The following is a 21,471-nucleotide window of genomic DNA, read 5'->3' as shown; positions in this document are numbered from 1 at the left end:
ACATGGGCAAATATCAGTAACAGTAATAAGTACAAGTGAATAACTGCTAATAAAAAAATATTTATAGAAGGGATCATGTGTTTCTTGAAAAGTGGTCCTGACTGAACTAAAAATTGTTATTGTGTACTCAGGGTTTCTTTTTCTAAAGAAATAGCTGAGGAGACGGCTGAAAAAGCTGACTTTCCATTGAGGTTAAGGTTTCCCCCTCCTCACTGTGGCCTTCACACCACAACCTTCATCACTGACAGGTTTTAATCTCCCCCATAAAGATTACTACTAGTTTCCTTATAAGAGAAAGAGAAAGAGAAAATCTGCATGAGAAGAGAACACCCAATAAGCACAAACACATCATTTAATGGGCCATTCAGTTTTATTACACATTAGCTTTCTAATTTCTCAGATTTACAATTACACATCAGACAGTTTTTATGTTGTTGTTTCTCCAAATTGATATCTGTCTGTGTGTTTGTGGAGCATGTCTTTGGTTAAAGGTCTGAATGAAAATGAAGAACAGCTCTCTCCTAATGATGCAAGAATCAATGCAGTATAATTGAATCAGGACAGACAATCAATGTCTAACATTTAGCATCATTTGGTTCTACTTGTGCTTAGTGCCACTCCTTGTCAATTAGGAAGAGGCCTTTTGTCTGTCTATAGTTCACATTTCTTAACATTATAAACATGTCAATGTTTTCTCATACGATACCCTAGATTTACATTACAGGTGAAAAGCATGACCCTTGATCCAACTGATTGTTACATAGAAATAAAAAATACAGAATAATTACATCCAAAACACAGCGTTGTAAAAGGCAATAATGCAGCAATTAAAATCTCAATAACATTTTTTATATTTCATCAGGGGGATTTAAGGGGACAGACCAACAAAGAAGTCTAGAATTTGACAGAGGACGTACGTACAAATGTGATTTGAGTAACTACAGTATACACCATTCTACGTCTGCTAAATGCTGGTAGGAAACCTTCAGTGGTTTGGGAAACACAGGCAAGCTTATTCTCATCTATGGTTTCAGTAGTATCATTACAAGATCGACTGACTTAAACTGTGAACATACAACGTTTTCATTCACTAACGTAGCTGTACAAATTATACAAGGGCTTATGACTTCTCTTCACCCGTCATAATGTAACCGCAACCTGCAACTCACCTGCCTAACCAGAGAAACAGAAGATCAATGAAAAAATCTGATAGTCAAAGTCTTTTTTTTTTTTTTTGCTGCTTTATAAAGCAAACTTTACCTAAAACATAAGAAAATTACTTTTCTTCCACAGGCTTTTAAAGCAAACTCCCTTCAGTGTGAAATTAAAATGAACTGATTTTGGTCTGGATTATCTTCTCTATACTCTAGCATACAAATAAAGACTGATAAGAAAAAAGCAACATCCCACAATGTCAAAATGTGACCTTCCTCAACCAAGATGCTTTGACAGAATTAGCCTGACACTACGCAGTTAACAATCAGCCAGAAAAAGGGACTATCCCTTTTCCACTTACCTGTACAGGGTACTATGTTGATCTTAAATATCACAAACTACGACGAGTCATTCAGTGAAAGCTAGTAACTTAAATAAAGCGTCTATAGAGTCTATAACATTCAATGTTGTTGTGTCCAAATGTGGCAGATTTGAAGACTCACAGAGTATTTTTTCAACCACCATGCCTAAGTGTGGTCTGTTTTAAGACATACTACACACACTGGCATTTCACATGACTATAGCTGTGGCCTCTTTACACTCTCCTTCTCTGTACACATCTAACCTCCTCTGCTCAAATGTGACAAATGAACAGGCTGCTACAGGAAGTGATGAAGGGCATCAGGCATGTAGTCTGTCTGCTGGACGTGTCAGACTTCACTACTCGCTCTACTTGGGGAAATGATGCGAAAAGAAGATGGAATCTCGACGTCTACCTTAAATACATTCAGAAAGAAGTAACTGTGTCATTGTCTTGTGCTGGTTTTTACAACAGTCCGTTTTCAATCAGCCATGTTAGGAAAATGTTTCTCCTTCTCGTTACAGCACAATGTACTATTTTTATGTATTAATCCATTATAACATCGATGCAAATTAATCATAGAAATGTCTACATCTAGTTGTATGTATTTCTTACGTTATTTACAGTGTCCACTTTGAACGGTGACGTTTCTGACTCTTCAAAAGCAATGACAAGAACAACACAAATAAATACAGCAGCCAAGTTGTCATGCTTTCAGTAAAATAATGGACTTCTGGTTTTTCTGTTTTAAACTTCTTTAGGTGCCAGTACAAAGGAAACTAACTGACTCTTTAAGCTAAATTGAATATTTGGTATATTTTGCCAAATCATTTAAATTGACTAAAAGTCAAAATGTGTTTCTTGTACCATCTTAAAAGATCTAGTGTAGTTTTTTTTTTTACTTCAGTGTTTTTAAGTGAAGCCTAAATGTCTCAAAAATCCCCTTCCTCACATTATATTCCTAATATCAGATGTTACATTAACTCAAAGGGGTTTGGGTTAGCTTGCTAGCCACCCTTTCCCCACTGAGTTGTCTTTATTTCACAATAATTTAACTAGGCTTTCACCCACACTCATCTTAACAGATACAGAATATCTAACTGTGGTACAACTTCAGCAAAGAAACTACTACTGAAAATAAATACTATAAAGCATTATGCACCGTTCAGCTTCAGTTTCTAGTGAGGGGCAACAGGTCAAGTCATGCCACTGGGATGGTTTTGAGGATCATGAAACGACACAGCATCGCTAATGCAGAGAACAATGCTCAGACTCTAACCCAGAGGAGTATTACATTACAGGAAGTGATGTGAGTGTGTATTTTATCTCAATATTCACATTCTGGTCATGATGATAGGTTGGTCATTTACAATGGGTTTGGGATGTACCCCCTACTTATCCAGTTACTTTACGTTTGCAACACATCATCAAAGGAGTGTAGCTGGGACATCACTGTAAGGAGGGAGGAATGTGGGGAGGGGGGGACAAAACAAGTGGTCAGGCATGACTTGTTGGTGGCACCAGTACCTCAGTTCATCTGTTCAAAGAATTTGTAGGTGGGGTTTTCGTAGCCGTGGTTCTGCATTTTGTTGAGCTGCCGTTCCTCAGGTGTCAGCATGGGGTCAACCTGCTGCGAGAAAACCAAAGTTTAGGTTATTTCACACCAAAGGCAAGCAAGGAGCACACCGGCAACTGAGCTCTGAAAAAGTCATTCAAAATAAATTAACATCAGGTGCAAGGTCACCAATAGCAGGGAATTAAGGGGAGAGCTTTCTGGGGCCCGGCCAAACTGTGGACCATGGAGGTCAGCAAAGTCAAGGTCCATTGTAAAGTTAAGCTGTGATAACCATATTTATTTGAACCAGAATAATAGCCACTCTTATCATAGCAACTAAAACTAGTTTTTATTTATTTATTTATGCTGTAGTACTTCATAGTTGTTTAAAACCGATTTACCATTTTATTACTTGTGCTTACAATGTGGATGGGCACACTGAACTAAACGAGTTGGACAGAAATGTCTGACTTTCTAGCTAGGCCATAATGTGCACCAATGTCAGGATGCCAGAAAATAAATGAGAAGAAACTGAGATAACTTTAATGGAAAGTATTGAATAATAAAGGGACAAAAATTGGGTAAAATCGGGGAAAAATTAGTTAAAAGGGGCAAAAAGGGGCAATAAGGCTTTAAAGAGGCAAGAATAGGCGACAATAGGCAGTACAAATTGGTTAAAAAAAAAAAAAAATGGGGGAAAAGAAGCAGCAAAAGCAGCAAAAACGAGTTAAAAGTAAAAAAAAAAGTGGCAAAAATGGACAAAAAGCAGCAGTAATTGATTTAAAGTGGTAAAACACAGGTTGAAAAATAGGTGACACAGGTAGCATAAATAAATAATTCAAACTTCAAAACCTGTTAAAAGTTTGACACACTTTTCAGCTCTAAAATGAAGTTACAGTTAGCCAGGGTCTAGCATCAATGCTATTGATCCAGCACACATACATCGATATCATCAATGAATCACGACTTAGGCGGACCCACCCTCTTAGGGTTTTTAGGGGCACAGACATTTGTGTGGGCAAGTTTGATCAGGTGACCTGAGGGTGGCTTGACAGCCTTCAAGTGTTCGAGTACTAGCCATATTTATTCACCAGCAGCCTACTTAAGGCTGAATAACTCTTTGAAAAGAATGGCCATTTTGTTGCTTACTCAGGATTCTATAAAAGATTAGCACTGCCCTCCTTTCTGTGTTGTAATATATTACTAAAGCTAGCAGCCAGTTAGTTAGTTTGCATTTAGAATGAAAACAGGAGGAAGGCAGTCTGACAATCAGGAGGATTAAAATGTTCCAACTACAACATATTAACTTAAAACATCACTATTCTAAAATCTTATTTTTAAGAAGTAGTAAAGTTACAGTGTGTTATTTTTAGCCTGGTTGCATTTAGCAGCACAAACTTGGTAAAAATGAAACATAATATTTATAAGTAGGCCTATCTAAATAAGTGTTTGATTACATTTTTTAACTTTGGTGAGAGCAAAAGTTCTGATTAACACCTTTAAAACACTATACTTTGTCATTTTTCAATATTTAACACAAACATGTCCCAGTTTGAACCACTTTTATCCAGTGGAAAAATGAACAGACTACTCCTTAATCACACTGATTCATCTGTATGTAAGCCAGTCAATTACTATGCCCTGTCAAAGGCTGATGCTAACCCATGAGTCACAGGCCTGTTGATGCTTTTTCCTATTCTGACTAAGCCAGTCAGTATCCTAACTATTAGCTATCATAGAAAATTAAGAAAAGATGTATGCCTACATTTCCACTGTACATAACTGAAAGTGGATGCTTGCTGTGTGCAAATCGCAGCATAGTCATTACCTTGTATTCAAAGGAATCTAACTCTCCTCTTCTCTGGTAAACTCTGACTCATTACAGGTTGACAGCTAGCCAGTCTGACATATGCAGCTGGTCCTGTCTGTATGACAAGCTGAGCTGGCTAAGAAATAGCTACATTGTGAGCGTGACTGACACATGTACAGACAAATCAGTACCACTTTGACTGATGGTGTTAGTGATGTTTTTCATTTAGTGTAAATGGTAACAGCCCTTGCTGCTGCATTGCACATAATCAGTTGTTTTGGTGTTTTACGAGACAAGGAGCTTGAAAACAGGACAGTCCCAGTCTAATCAAGAAGTAAGGTCACCCTGGCTCAGGCACTTAATTCCAAAACTGAAAACTATCAATGAGGCTTACCAAACGATTTAAATTTTAAATCATGGTTAATCCCATCTGATCCCTGTGATTGATCATATCTTTATTATTGTATTTTAAAATTCCACTATCTTGAATTTAAAACTATTTTTGTGTCATTCTGTGTTTTTCCACTGTCCTAATTTAAGGGTTTATGACTTCCTGTTTGGGTACTGACTTGCTTTTATTGGTAGATCGAAGATGTTAACATAAACTTATCCAAAAGGAACTTGTTATGTCTTTAAAGGAAAAAAGGTCAATGTTTGATAGCACAAGGTGCAGATGACTTTTGATATGTCCACTGAGCTGTCTGTGAGTTTTTAAAGTGAAATGGGACATTAAAGGGCAGAGGGAGACTTATTTCACATCACTGTGGCTGCAGGGATACTGCTTAAATGTGTTGAAGGGACAATCAAACATACAATTAATCATAACAAAAAAAATGAATGCACTAATTGGGTATTTTAGTTAATCGTGATAAATGCAATTAATCTTGAAAGTCCTGCTATCTATGTTGTATGTTTGCATGCGCATGTAGTAATCTGTAAATTTTTGCCAACAACAAAGCAGAATTAAATTATTTCTAAATACAAAATGTATTTAAAAAAAGGATAGCTTAAAGATAAACAATAATCTTACAATCTCTGTGAAGCTTATAATACTCTTATTATGGTCAAAATGTAAAATTTATTCATACAGTTTCTAGTGACACCGTGAAGTTATAGCAAACTGGTGTGTGTTACTATTAAGATTGCTCTCTGCTGAAACAGACAGCCTGCCTGGAGTCGTACCTCTACGATTCCATGGCTGATAGTGCCGTATGGCTTCCTGCGCACCAGCAGCAGACTGATCACCATCACCATAGCAATGGCCACGGCCACCACCAGCAGCCCCACCATGGCGCCACGATTAAATGTCTCCAAGGCATCAGGTTGCTAGAGACAGAAAGAAATGTGCAGTGGGAAATTAAATCAGGGGGCCAAATTACATCTGTCTTTTTTGATAATAATTTTGTAAGTTATTTCCTTGAGCAATAAGATTAGTGTTTTATTCATCGTACTCAGCCCCTCACCAGCTCATCTCTTTCAATCTCAGCAGGCTTGTTGACTACCTGCTTGAGCTCCACAGAGGTGTTAATCTAAAAGGAAGGAAAAGAGAGAAAATGAGAAAAAACTTTTTTAATGAATAGACATAAATATACAGAACAATAGGTGTTATCATGCTACCTTTTCCTCATATTCATATGTAGGGCCTCTCTCAGATGTGGTATAATCATATTCATCAACTGCAGACACTGTGAACAAGCAAAATGGAATCAGTCATGAAGCTTCAAACAAAAGTTATAAAACAAAACACTTACATCTTGAAAAAAGTAAACATCCATGCTTTTATTGGCAGCTTACCTTTCTTATTTGACTGTAGTTCTTTGGAGAGAGAAAAAAGATTGTTAAGAAAAGCATCTTTTCATTACAAGCAATTGACTTACAGAGCATATAAAATTTATTCACGCCGTTAGATGTTTTGCCCTTTTATTCAATATAGAAACCAATCATAGTCATGATAATTTGGCATTGTTGACAAAAAACTAGAATAAACTTATTTAATGTCAAACTGAAAACAGACTTCTGCAAAATAATGTCAATTAATTAAAAAAAAAAAAAAAAATCAAGTGTCAGTTAATTGACTGCATAAAAATTCCCCTCCTGCAAGTCAGTATTTAGTAGATTCACCTTTGGTTGGATAGATCTCAATAAGGCTTGCACATCTGGACTCAATTTTACTTCATTCTTCTTTGCAAAACTGCTCAAGCTCTGTCAGGTTGCACAGGGACCGGGCATGAACAGCCCTTTTCAAGTCCAACCACAAATTCTCTATTTGATTGAGGTCTAGGCTCTGACTCAGCCACTCCAGAACATTATTCTTGTTGTCTTTATATAATTTCTGTGTAGCTTTTGTTGTATGCTTCTGATCATTGACTTGCTGTAGTTCTCTTGCAAACTAGAAAAGATTGTCCTCCAGGATTCTCCAATATTTTGCAGCATTCATTTTACCCTCAAGCCTTCCAGGGCCAGCTGCAGACGCATCCCCACAGCATGATACTGCCACTACTGTCCACCATTGTGTTTCACAGTGGGTAAGGTGTGTTTGTAGTGATGTGGTGTCAGTCAAACATGGCGTCTTGTCTGATGGGCAAAAGCACCATTTTGGTCTCATGCGTCCAAAGAACTTTCTTCCACTTGACCATACCTTTAAGTGAACTGTAGTCAATATTTAATCTGAGTTTTCTTCAACAGTGGCTTTCTCTTTGTCAATCTTTCATAAAGTTGTGACTGGTGAAGAACCTGGGCAACAGTTGTTGTACACAGAGTCACTCCCATCTCAGCTGCTGAAGCTTTAGAGCTTTAGAGTAGTCATAGGTGTCTTGGTGGGCTCTCTCACAAGTCTCCTTCTTGCACAGTCACTTAGTTTGTGAGGATGGCCTGATCCAGGCAGATTTACACATGTGCCATATTCCTTTCATTTCTTGATGATAGATTTAACTGAACTCTGAGTTTCTTTGAGTGTCCTTTAGTCATCATGGTGTAATGGCAGCCAGGAATACTGATTAACCAGTGACTGGACTTCCCAGACACAGGTGTCTTTATACAACAATCATTTGAGACCCATTTACTACACTCAGGTGATGCACATTTCACTAATAATGACACTACAAGTACCAGTTGGCTGGACCTCTGTTGAATTAGGTCAGCCATCATGGTAAAGGGGGTGAATATTTATGCAATCACTTATTTTACCTTAGATATTTTTATGTGATATTACTTTGAAGAAATATGTTTTCCCTTTGACATTAAATAAATTTTTTGTTATTTTTTGGTCAAAAAAGCCAAATTATATTGACTATGATGGATTTATAAAATCAATAAAAGGGTAAACATCAAAGGGGGTTAATACTTGTTATAGGCCCTGTAAAAGAAACAATAAGGTAGACTAAAGGATGTTGAATTTGGTGGTGTGTGTGAGTTGTCTTTATGTACCAACGCGTGGAGGATAAGGCCTGTTCTGGAAAGCTCTCTCCTCTTCTTCCTCATCATCCTTCTCCTCCTCACTCTCAGCTGGCAGGAGTTCCTCGGTCGTGCGCGTCTCAGAGAAGGACGTGGTCATTAGCTCACTGATGTCTCCTCTCTCTGCCTTGACCAGCTCTTCTGTAGACAATAAATGTAAAATAATCCACTAGTAGCAATAAAAACACTCAAGCTGATAAAATATGAAGGGAATAATGGGAGACAAGTTAGCTTCCTCACGGATATCATCATGCAGCTCTTCAGCTAAGGTGGGGTCTTTGTATAGCAGGGCCAGACTCTGGTTCATCCTCTCCTCAATAACATGGAGATGCGTGTACACCTGTAAAATGTTCATATGAATAAAATTTTATTTTTTAAACCATGAAAGGGCAAACAGAGTTTGAACAATGGCTGTCTGCATAGAATTTGAAACAAAAAGTGGGGTATTGGATTCTTGAGTGGAATAAAAAATGACTGAAAATACAGATGACCTCATGTGTCTGAAGTGTATTTTTGAGACAGCTTTGATTAAATATAGATGAAAAGGAGACGTGTTGCTGCTTCACCTTCTGAGTTTAGTATTTATCACTGTGGCACGTACTACCTCTTCAGCACAAAGTGTTCTGTATGTTTCATCGTCAGCAGAAAGGAGCCTCAGATCTTTAAAGCACAGGTGTGTTCAGACACAAAAGCACACACACCTGGAATTTCATCTGCTCAGCCTTCTGGGGGTCAACAGCCACGATATGCTGGTAGTGTCTGAGTGTGTGTCTGCGGTCCTTCTGCTCTGCAGCCATGTAGCGCTTCAGAGCCTGCAGCACACGCTCGGGCTAGAGGACAGAGATAGAGAGAGACACTGTAAAGGAGAGGCCACACCACGCACTAATGGGATTTTCTGATTTAGGCTTTGAGGAAATGTAACAAGTTTGCCTGTATTTTGAACTGATTTCACAATATAACTGATGATTTTTAGGCTCATCTAGGTCAGGCCTCAGGAAGTAGAGCTGAAAGGTTGACCCCATATGAACAAGCCTGCAGCTTTAGATCCTCAAGGGCCCCTCATATTGGTCAAAAGTCCTGGATTAGATCTAAAGGTGAGCATGCTTTACCAGCAGAGCCATTGACTTTGAAATATTTCACCTAAGGAAATATGTGCAGAACCTGTGAAATCTTTAAACCCCTTCTTCAAACTCAGCCTTTAAATAAGCTTTCATGTACTCATCTTTAATTGATTTCTACTCAATATATATGCACATTTACATTCCTCATCGTTCATCATTGTTTTATTTGTTACCTCTGCAAACAATTTCTTGAAAAAGGAAAAATGAACTTTTACATGATATTCTAATTTTTTAATCTGATCTGTTTACTGCCATGCTTTGTCTAGCTTTATTCAGCTTCTGTTGCTTGTTGGTGTTACTTTCCAACCAATTTAGTCTCAATGTTATAAATGGGATTTTTAGTGTCTCAACCAATTCCTCTTTCCTACTGACAAAGAAGGTGATCTTCAGCACATATTTGATTGTTGCAAGGTTTATGTCTGTGGCTCTTAGCCCTTCCTCTGCTCTCTATGATGGACTAACCTCAGGGGGGTCAGACTGTACGGCGGTCAGGTAGTTCTCCAGGGCCAGGCGACGGTTGTTGTTGAGTATGGCCTCCACCCTGGCAAGATGAGTCTCTACCAGCCTCTGCCTCTCTCCGGCCACCTGTTCCTCCAGAGTTTGCAGCACAGACTGGAAGTGCTGATGAACCAAACATAAAGATATAGATTTCTGCATAAGTGCATTGCAGTTTAAAGGGGCTATATGTAATTTTTCACCCTTTCCATTTTTGTGTATATATTGGTGCACACTTTATCCCGATGTGAAAAACGAGGCTCTTTATTTCTTCCTTTTTTGCCTGTATGAGCCTGTTGAGCCATTTATCTGTAAAGAATTCGGGCCGAATTTTCCGCGAAATCTCAACGGATGTGATGTAGGGTGCTACGTAGTACGTGCACCCCCCCGCTCTGTTTATACCTGGCTACGGTCTGTAGAATGGAAAGAAACGGAAATGGGGAAGGCTGCTTCTGCAGGTAAATGATTGGCTAGCGCAACCCAAACATCCACACAAACTCAGTGTAATATTAAAAAAAGATAATTTTATCTGCTAAAGCCCATCAAGCAAAACAAGAGCTTAACTGACGCGGGGGGAGATCAAGGGTTAATTTAAGTGGAGCATTTGAGAAACGGAGGGAGCTTCACTCTGTGCTTTGACTAAATAATGATCCAGACATGGCTGTCTTTCTGTAGAAAAGTTAGGGCATGACTTCGGACCATGAAATACAATGTAGTGTTTTATGTTCTATAAAACGTATGCTAAATTACGTTAGCTTGCTTTTGAAGATGCTATCCAAACAACGCTAATGTCACGTTGCTCATTTAGTGTTTTATTTTGTTACTTCACTTAACCTCCTATCTATACATGTTGCCAGTAAATCATCTTGGTCTGCATGTGTATCAGCTGATGAATCAGAGGCTCATTCATGTGCAAGGAGTGCACTGTCATGGACAAGGAACACAATACTGTTGTAGTTTGCCTAATAGCCAACGGTGTCGCACACTGATTTTTTTCTAAAAGTTACATATAGCCTCTTTAAAGTATACAATAAAAGCGAATAAAGGGGTTTTCTGCTCACCTCATTCAGGGCCTGTCGCTCTGACTTTGGCAGATTCTTTGATTGGTTATCTGCTTCAGCCCACTCCTTCATGATCTAAGGAGATAAAAAGACATCATTTCTATAAGTACATCCATCACACTATAAACAGTGAAATGTATATATAACAGCATTTTGACAAAGGTGTGCAACTTGATTTGGCTGATTCATTTATATCAGTTTTTCTCCATTGGTCTGTCCTCAAGACTTACCACCACCTCTTTAATAAGAAGTTGTGACCCAAATTTCTGAAATGTTTCAACCACTCCAAAACATTAAAGAAAACTTTTTTTTGTTTTTTGTTTTTACTTTTTTGGACAAAATACTTGAGACAGGGCATATGGAGTAAAATAGAATATGTGGATTAATGTCTGCTTAGTCTTCTTGGACTTAGAGCCACATATTTTTTTCTCATGCACACATTTATTGCCCGATAAATCCAGCTCTGCAATTCCCTTTTTTGGTAACCCTTCCACCAGTTGAGAACCACTAAGAGTAAATGTTCAACTACCCCTAAAACTAACTGTCTATCATAATTTTCAACAATATTTATTTGTGTTTATTTGTTCATTTGTGTATCTGTTTTCACTATTTTGGCTAAAGTGCGCTTTAAAGACAGCTACTGTTACCATAATCAATTCAATGGGAGACATCCTTACATTGAACCAGGTGAGGGTGCAACTTTCACTCCTGTTGTACTGCATTGATCTTCTGCCTGCATGCAGGTAAAACATGCTCAGGCTATCACCCCTGTCATTCTGAGAATTAGATTAGAGGGTCTCATCCCACATTAATGACTCAGCTGTCAAGAGTCCGACACTGCAACCAAAAAAATGATTAGCCTGTTCATAGCGCCGTGAAAGTCACCTCATTGGGTGCATGTTTGACCACCAAAGTCATGGGCTGAAAAATTTGGGAACCCCTGAGGTAGAGGACCAAAACACCTCAAAATAAGCCACAAAGTCAGTTAAGCCCTCATCTGTATTTCTTCTATGTGCTAACCATGCATTTTGTAAACTGCATGCCTCATCCGTACCAGTGTCAGAGCAGGCAGAGGACTGGGAAGGGGGTATGATTGTGCTTCAGCACAGCATGCAGCAACTGGCATTAGTGTGAGGACACCCTCAGTCACCAAGGTGCCCTTCTGTTGAACAAACTGCTAACCTGAGATCCATTCAAAAATTTTCTACACCACTTATCCTGTTTCCCAGGGCTTCAATTTTAAATTTCTGAGTATTTCAGTGAGTAGCCTATAAAGGGTTAAGGGAAGTTATGAAAAGCATTATAATAATCCTAACTATGCATCTGTAAAAATGTGGTTCTTCAAAACTGTTAAGAGAGATGGCTTGATAACCTGATTTGCGATAACGCAGTCAAAAGTGGAAAAAAAAGACCATCTCTAAGTTGCACAACGTCCATTTTCAGCCATTAACAAACACACACACATAGTCTGATTTCTCATGTGATAAAAAAAGCCCTTAAATTTCCAAATTTCCCCATGAAGGAAACTCCCTTCACAAACTCTGCAAAGTGTACAAGCACTTTATTGATAAAACTTTCACTCCTGTTGTACTGCATTGATCTTCTGCCTGCATGCAGGTAAAACATGCTCAGGCTATCACCCCTGTCATTCTGAGAATTAGATTAGAGGGTCTCATCCCACATTAATGACTCAGCTGTCAAGAGTCCGACACTGCGGCCAAAAAAATGATTAGCCTGTTCATAGCCCCGTGAAAGTCACCTCATTGATTCTCTTCATCCTGCGCTCCTCCAGGTCTGTTTTGGCACGCAGGAAGTTGGCATGCTCAGTGTCATCCACTGGCCTTTCAAAATAAACATCAACGCCATCTGTGGGCCGAGTTGTAGTCACTAGAGGGAGGAAGACAAAAAACAGATGTTGGTACTACCAGTGAGACTGCAAGAGTCAGAGAGCAAATATGCCCTAATAAAAAGAACAGTCCTGGATAAATGTGAGCACAGAGGGAGTAGAAAGAGAGGGTAAAGGTCAATTTAATATACGAATGAAGTAATAAAAAAAAAAAATGTTATTTATTGCCTGCTATTGTATTTATGGTAACGTAACATACTGGTTTGTCATACAAAATCTTATCTTATTGTACCACATCATTTTGTATCATTTGTTACGGTATCATCTCATGTATCGTATCACATCGTACCATACAGAACACTACTGTGCCATACTGTATTATATCAGCTGAACCGTATTACTCTGTGTCACATGATATCCTGTCAAACTATATTGTATTAAATCGCATTGTAACATATCATTTTGTACCTCTCTCTATCAGGTCAGATTATATTCTGTAACACTGTACTATATAATATGGTATTTTATCGTATTGTACCACAACTCATTGTAACATGTCATGTCCTATGGTATTGTATTGTAGTGTATTGTATGTTTAAATTCTAGAGTGTTGTGTCTCTTCATGAATTAAAAAGTAACCTTTAATTTTAATGCATCATCTCTTATGTACTGTATCAGTTTGACTGTATCGTACTGTATCATAGGACATCCTGCCTATATTGCATTTATCCCATGGTAACATATCATCTTGTACCTTATACTATTGTGTCATATTGTATTGTTTAACATTGCACAATATCATATTGTATGGTACCATGTTATGTCATACGATATCATATTGCATCATATCATGTCAGAATATATCGCATTGTATTGTGTCATGTCCTATGGCATCGGTTCCTAACCTGGGGTCCAGGAACCCCCAGGGGAGGTGACAAAGATCTTGGGGGAGAAGGGGGGGGGGGGGGGTCAGAAAAACAATTTTAAACCTAAGTTGATTTTTGACTGCAGTGTGTCCACTTTTCTGACACACATGTGGGGGGCAAGGAAAAATGACAGGGAAACATCTTCCTAATGTTTTGTATTGTATCAGCTTCCTATTTTATTGTATTTTGTTGTTTCATTTTGTACACTATTGTGTAGTATCTTGTTTTGTAAATTCATATCATGTTGTGTAGCGCTGTGCTGTGTCTCTTGATGGATTTGAAAGTAAACATATACTTCATCATCTCTTAACAGTCCCTAAAATAATGCAATCAGGCCTGTCTCTCCCTTTACGCAGACCACGAACAGCGCATAGGGGCCTCACCACATAAGCTCAGTGTTTGCATGATAAATATGATCTAGGAAATGTATATAAAGCATTCACAAAAGATAAACTTTAACTGGACATCACTCATTAGTAAATTAACCTTAAAGATCTATTTTTGGAGACTGGTGCGATCCATAGTCGATTAATAAGCAGGCATGTGTTGCCTCGATCTGCCTCTTTCTCTCTTTCCTCTCCGCCTCTGTAAAGAGACTCTCTTATCAAGTTCTCCCTGTAAATCATGTCATTGTTGTGCAACTCATCCTGCCAAACATCATCTTCTGCTGTTGCTTAGTTTGTGAATTTATGATAAAACTCTGTAAGTTACCATGCTGGTCCTGATCCTGAATTAATAAATATCAGTTTTCCTCATGCAGATCAGCTGTTTTAAAATCAGATGGTGGGTGAAAAAAAAAATAATGTAGAGTGCTTCACAAATTCATTAGACCACCCTAACCAAAGTCAGGTTTATGCCACAGCTGCCCTAAATTAACAGCATTGGTAATTACACAAAATAATTTTTTATGTTTCTGCAATGGTTAATACACCAATATGTAGAAGTTCTTTAACCCAAATGATATTTTTAATGCTAAAATATAATGATTATTGTTATCCATGAATTTTCAAATTCATGCCCAGTGCGCCGGCTCAAATTTGGGTGAATTCAGTTTGAAATCCCTCATTCCTGTTCAAAATGGTAAAACGTGGAGAGCTCACTGAGAATGAAAGAGTCCGCATTAAAGCACTTAATGATGCTGGATGATCTTTGAGACAAATATGACAGATGGCCTAATAAATTCGTTAAGCATTGTATATTTTAAGGTGATTTGATAAAAGAAAGCCTACTGATTGTCACACTCAAGAAGAATCAAAGTGAGAGACACAAAGAAACAAAATGGATGCAAAACGGATGAAGGAGAAGTTCAAGTTTCTTGGAGGCTTCAGTTAAGAATATCTCTACTTTAATAAGTCACAGTACATATCTAATTTCTGTATGAAAATAGCTACATTAGTTTGCAGTGTTTGGCTGTTTCTGTCCTATGAAATAAAAGGCCTAAATATAATTTTCAAAAACTTGTTATAGGTTAATAAGAAACCCTGTGAATGCATTGCTATCATTATCTTTATCGGACTGTATTTTGCTTATTTGGTTACCCTACCATATTTATTTTTCCTGTATTTTAATATTTTCTTATATTTAAACTTCAGTGTTAGGTGATACAGATTGCTTTCTCACATTACTTTCTGTTTTACCAAAGCTTATGCAAGGATTGCACACAGAGCAATTACACACGTAACAGAAAAAAGAAAAAAATGTAAGAGTAGCACCAAGTTTTGCTATGACAGTTATATTTCATATATTTCCCAAAAGAGGATGATGGCCACATTTTCCATATGTGTTTCAGACTTGAGGTATGAACACTGTGAAAGCCTGGTGATTGATATGAGAAAAATTAACCAGTGAATACAGCTCCTCTATATATCAAGAACTGCTGATGGTGTGCACAGTGGAAAAATAGAGTTATCCTCCCGTTTCTGTCTGAAAAAGAGCAAAGATGTGCATTGAACAGTGCAGTTAAAGACTGTTCAGACTGAGAAAGCAGGAGTGACTCTGCCTGTGGTAATTTAGTCATCTGGCTGCTTTGTTAACCACAGCGTCTGAACACTGAGAGCAGGATTCACAGACAGAACGAGGCACACTCACAGCTGTCGCCCTTCATCAGGGGAGCCGAGGTGGTGGGTTTGTGGCTTTTCTCGTAGTAGAAGGAGTCCAGATAGTCTGATGTCTGGTACGGACCTGAGTCAATGGGGTATTCGTACTCCTCGGGATCCTTCACAGCGATCGCCTCCTCTTCCTCTTCATCTTCCGCCTCCTCGTCATCAACTTCATCTTCCTCTTCCTCCTCCTCTTCCTCTACCACTTCGTCATCCTCCTCTTCCATATCAGCCTCATCCATATCGGTGTCAGGTGAGGGGCTTGGGGTTGGGGCGGTCACTTTGGTGCTGTGGAAAAAACAAATTGGAACAATTTGATGATGATAAAGACACAGTCTCCCTCCAACGTATTTGTGGCAAGACTGAATCATCTTACATAGAGTTGTGTTTTGCGCTGGACTGTGGAGTAAGGGTCTGAGGACCAGCTGGGGGGTCTCTTTCCTCTGTCTCTCCCTTCCCAGTGGAGCTTCCTCGGCCTGGGCAGCACACATATTCCACCCCCCTGTAATGGTCTTCACATGGCAACAGCATCCCATAGCTGTGAAGCTCCAGATTGTCAGCAGCACACTCCTGAAGGGAGACACAAAAAACACACAATTACAACACAACACTGATAGATTTTTAATTATGTTCAAAGGTCCTACAGTTGGTTCTTAGGGTAATGAGACAGAGTTTTGTGCCTTTCCCTCTGAATATGACAAGTCAAAGCTCCTGTAAAGAGTTCTTAATGGCACTGAACACTGAAATTATACTGTTGCATCTTTAGGACTCAAAGATGCTCCAAAGACATGTTACTGTGCATCTAAAACTCATTTCAGAGCCCCAGCTCCTGCTGATGTGTCCTTGGGAATGACACTTGCTCCCACCACTGCATCAGCATTGTGTGAATTAATATGGATGTGTTTGAAAGAGATTAGCAGATTAGGGTTAGGCTAGCAGCCTTTGACACCATGGTGTGAATTTGGAATTAATGGGTGTGAATGTGTAAGTGTGAGCTGAAGTGTTTAAAGCACTTTGAGTATTCAGACACTCAGAAAGGTGCTACAGAAGCACAAGTTCATTTAAAGGTACAATACATAAAACTGGGAATATTAGTGACATCCAACTGTCATATTTTAGCTTGCAACGCTTACTTGCTCAGCTCTTCTGTTGGTAAAGTTATGGTGGCCTTAAAGGTCAAAAAGAATATATATTATCCATTACAGGCTCAAGTACTGTGCATTCAGAAAGTGTTTTGCAAACTCCAAGTGGGCTTTCATGTGTTTAGCATTGAGGAGAGGTTTCTGTCTAGCCTAAAGCCCATAAAGCCCAGATCATTAGAGGGCTGCAGTGATGGTTGTCCCTCTGGAACTTTGTCCCATTTCCACGCAGGATCTCTGAAGCTCAGTCAGGGTTACCATCAGATTCTCGGCCACCTCTCTTACTAGGGCCTATCTCCCCCGATTGCTAAGTTTGGCTGGGTGACCTGCTCTTAAAAGAGTCCTGGTTGTTCCAGACTTCTTCCACTGGAGAATTACGTGGGCCTCTGTGCTCTCGGGAACCTTCAGTGCAACAGAAACTTTTTGTAGCCTTGCACAGTTCAGTGGCTTGCAAGAAGGCTGTTTCTGAGCTCAGAGACAGGATCTTTCGACCTCACTGGCTTGGTTTTTGCGCTGATATTCATTGTCAGTTGTGAGGCCTTCCATAGAGAGGTGAGTGTCTTTCTAAATCATGCCCAATCAATTTATTTTACCACAGGTCGAATCCAATCATGGTGTAGCGCATCTCAGCAAAGACTGAGAGAAATGGGAGGAACCTGAGCTAAATTTTAAGCATTTTTCAGAGTCTGAATACTTATGTAAATGTGATGTTTCAGTTTTTTATATTTCATACATTTGCAAACATTTCTAAAACTCTGTTTTCACTTTTCATGATGGGGTAGATGAGCGCAGATGAAAGAGAATAAAAATAATTTTTTTGACTGTGTCTCTACGTTGCAGCATAAGAAAAATGAAAAAGTAGACAGGGTCTGAATACTTTTTGAATGCACTGTATTTCAGTGTTTTTTGTCAGTACAAACTTTCACAAAACAACAAAACAAGCTTCTTTCTTTGTTAATCCTTCTACATGAGCATTTCCAGTATTAACCGTGATAATGAAATAAGTAAGAAATCTGTTTAATTTGCTATTGTCATAACTGGGCTGCTCAAGACAGCTGACATCAAACATAACAACAATGGAGAATATTAAGGCAATTCTGAACCTGATTTTTGGTCTGTGGCTTTTGTCATTGCATACAAACAAGTTTTGTTCTAGAGACAGCTACATGCAGCAAGACAAAACACAACTGAAAAATATGAGAGTTTGGGAGGTTATTCAGCAGTAAAAAGCTGACAACAAGACGGCTTTGAGTCTTGAGTCACAACCATTCATATGACAAACACCTTGTACTTGAATTGCAAGTTTGTATATATATTGCAGATAAATTCCTGACTAAATGTTACACTCACCTCTTTAGCAATATTGTGCCAGTACACGTAGCTCTCACAGGCATCCATCTGCTCCTGGTGGAGGAAACGGCAGCGGTCGGGCACCAGCAGGGCCTCGCTCACATACTCGCCCTCTGTGGCAGGGAGAGGGAAAAAATTTTGTCAGTGAAAGAAGAAATGTAAGCAAAGGCTCAAACTAAAGATTTTTTGGTGTCAAAACTCATATTATTTAATATCATGCTTTAATAATGAAATAAAGAGACTGTAGGACTGAAGAAGAAGTGTAACAGACGAAAGTACATGGGGATATGGTGCATAACAAGAAGTTAAAGAAAGCATGAAGGTGGAATACTGGAGTACTTTGACCAGACAAACTATAGCTACAGCAGCCTTCATTTAAATAAAGAGTGCTTAACAAATTTATTACACCACCTGTGATAAAAACGAGAAAACATAAATATTTTAGAAATCTTTCAAAAACTCATTTAAACCTAAAAATGTTATTGTTATTTATTTGGCAAATAACAAACTGAAACAACTAAATAGTCCTTTTTCACACATAATAACCAAAAAACTTAATATTTTGTATGGCCTCCTTTGGCCTTGATAACAGCTTGCATTCTTGCAGACATTGTTTTTATGTACTTTTCCACAGTCTCTTTTGTTATTGAGGTCCAAATAGTTTCTAGCTGTTCCCACAGACTTGCTGTAGATGAAACTTTTGTGCCATCAATCTTTGAATCTACTAAATTTCAAATTTGTTCAATAGGATCCAAATCCGGACTTTGACTTGGCCAGTCCATCAGTTCCAGTACTCCAGATTCCTTTATCTTGGTCAAATAGTCTCTGCACAGCTTTGAAGTATGCTTGGGGTCATTGTCTTGTTGGTATATGAACCCACGACTAATCAGATTCAGTCCAGAAGGGATTCCATGATGCACTAAGATGTTGTAGTAAATGGTCCTGTTCATGATACCGTCGATTTTCACTCATTTGCCCATGCCGTATCCACAAATGTAACCCCATACCACAATGGAATCTCCACCGTGTTTCACTGCGGGTGCAATGCATCTGGCATCAAAACTTTCTCCAGCTTTTCTGCGGACATAAACACGACGATGCTGACCAAAGAGTTCAAACTTGGACTCGTCCATCCAGAGTACCTTCTTCCAGTCATCAACAGTCCAGTGTTTGTGCTCCCTGGCAAATCTGAGGTGTTTCTAGATGTTTGCAGGCCTCAATAATGGCTTCTTAGCAGCTATTCTTCCCTTTAAGCCTTGTTCCGTCAGTCGTCTGCTTATAGTCATTCTGGAGACTTTCTCACACTCTGATCTAGAAGCATTCATCTCTGCCTGAAGATCAGCAGTGGTCTTCCTTCTGTCTCTAGTACTTCAAATCTTGAGGTTTCTGACATCTGCTTCAGTTAACTTTGGTTTCCTGCCTCTTCCTTGGCGCATTTTGTAAGTACTAGTCACTGCAATTGACTCCAAAGCATACTTGACCACACTGTGAGAACACTTTGTCTTTCCCTATTTGTCTCAGAGACAATCCAGCATCATGAAGTGCTTTAATGCGGACTCTTTCATTCTCAGTGAGCTTTCCACGTTTTACTATTTTGAACAGGAATGAGGAATTTCAAACTGAATTCACCCAAATTTGAGCCGGCTCACTGGGCTTCTCTGAGAAGTCAGAAATTAAACAAGCATAACATTCAACCACTACAACTCATTTTTCTGTTCAGGAATCCAAGTAAATAACTATAATTTGACATATTAATCAAGAAATAATAATGTGCTTTACTATTTTTTTTTCAGTTTTTTTGTATAACAGTAAATTTTAAAATCCATGGATAATAATAATAATTACACTCTGCTCTTGTGAGTTGTTCAAAAGGAATCTGTGGATTCAGTCTAACAAATGCTCTGATGAAGGCCTTGTGCCGAAACGCGTAAGCGTTTGTTTGTGATGTGAGCCAAATAAACAAGTCAAAATGGTGATGTTTTGTCCTCCATAACTTGGATTCTGAGATGTGCTGCGTTTTTTGAAATTTTTGAATGATTTTTGAACTTGGGCTTAGCACTCCACTGACGGTGTACATTGATGTGAAGCGCAACTCTCCCCTCCGACTAATAATAATTATAATACAGCATTAAAAATACCATTTCAGTCAAAGAGCTACTTATTGGTGTATTAACCATTGCAGAAACATAAAAAATTGTTTTAGTAATTACCAATGCTGTTAATTTAGGGCAGCTGTGGCATAAACCTTACTTTGGGTGGTGGTCTAATAAATTTGTTAAGCACTGTATATCAAACATTTATTACAAAGATTATAAATGCAGACAAGAACTTTGTTTTCTTTATATAAAACTATAAAGACAGAATGGTTTTAAAGCTCAGATTTTGTAACCTTTTTCATCCAGTTCTTTACACAGTTCTGTTGTAAAATGTGCTGGCTTTAGGCTCACATAAAAAGGGAAGTCTTTAACCATACAACAGGCAGAATTGTAGAAACCAAACAAACTGCAATGATCAAAAGATTAAAAGCTTCATGAATTCAAACTGACTCATTTTTATTAGTCATTCATTAATCATCCATTGTTAGCCTACCTGCCCCCCAGTGGTTTACAGCAGGTATGATTTCTCTGCCACATGTTAACTTCATTACCTGCTTCTTTCACTGCATATTTTTATAGTTTCACAGATGGAATTTTGGGGTCTCACTGCTAAAAACACAATCAAAATGAGTTAATATCTGAAATTAAGGTTAACTTGTTGGCTTAATTTCTACCAAAATAGTTATCGACATGCTTTTTTCTGCTTTACCAATGAGTAACAGTTTGTGTCCCCAAACATAAAATGTTTTTTTTGTAAGATCAATAGGAATATTTAGTGACATATCTGAGACAATATCATTTTTATAAGAATCCCCAAGTAGTCTATTTAATCCTTTTTGTCTTTGCTTAAAAATAGATTTAAAAAAAAGAACAATAGAAACTAACAGATAAGATTTAAATGTATGTTTCATTAGTAAACTGTTGTGATTTTTTTTTTGTTGCTCTGAGTTTTTACACATTTGATTGATAAGCTTCCAAGGTGCTGGCTAATGGATTTCATGAAC

General features: G+C 38.3%; 1 protein-coding gene across 3 annotated transcripts in view; it reads right to left on the bottom strand.

The window, feature by feature from the left end:
• Positions 1-351: 351 nt before the first annotated feature.
• aplp1 (amyloid beta (A4) precursor-like protein 1) overlaps positions 352-21,471 on the bottom strand; it is a 67,140-nt gene continuing 46,020 nt past the window's right edge. Inside the window, exons 4-17 of one of the 3 annotated variants that reach the window (XM_041793123.1) lie at positions 18,372-18,484; positions 16,259-16,452; positions 15,965-16,170; positions 12,771-12,898; positions 11,012-11,086; positions 9,918-10,076; positions 9,036-9,164; positions 8,575-8,674; positions 8,308-8,475; positions 6,676-6,696; positions 6,499-6,566; positions 6,345-6,410; positions 6,064-6,207; positions 352-3,146 (exon numbers count right to left, since the gene is read on the bottom strand). In XM_041793123.1, coding sequence (XP_041649057.1) covers positions 3,045-3,146; positions 6,064-6,207; positions 6,345-6,410; positions 6,499-6,566; positions 6,676-6,696; positions 8,308-8,475; positions 8,575-8,674; positions 9,036-9,164; positions 9,918-10,076; positions 11,012-11,086; positions 12,771-12,898; positions 15,965-16,170; positions 16,259-16,452; positions 18,372-18,484 — 1,673 coding nt within the window. In that variant the 3' untranslated portion in view covers positions 352-3,044. Of the gene's footprint in view, positions 3,147-6,063; positions 6,208-6,344; positions 6,411-6,498; positions 6,567-6,675; positions 6,697-8,307; positions 8,476-8,574; positions 8,675-9,035; positions 9,165-9,917; positions 10,077-11,011; positions 11,087-12,770; positions 12,899-15,871; positions 16,171-16,258; positions 16,453-18,371; positions 18,485-21,471 lie in introns of all 3 variants that reach the window. The other 2 variants (XM_041793120.1, XM_041793122.1) reach the window with 2 other exon arrangements.

Source organism: Cheilinus undulatus, linkage group 8 (assembly GCF_018320785.1).
Source record: "Cheilinus undulatus linkage group 8, ASM1832078v1, whole genome shotgun sequence".
NCBI lineage: Eukaryota > Metazoa > Chordata > Actinopteri > Labriformes > Labridae > Cheilinus > Cheilinus undulatus.
This window is presented reverse-complemented; position numbering and strand designations above follow the sequence as displayed.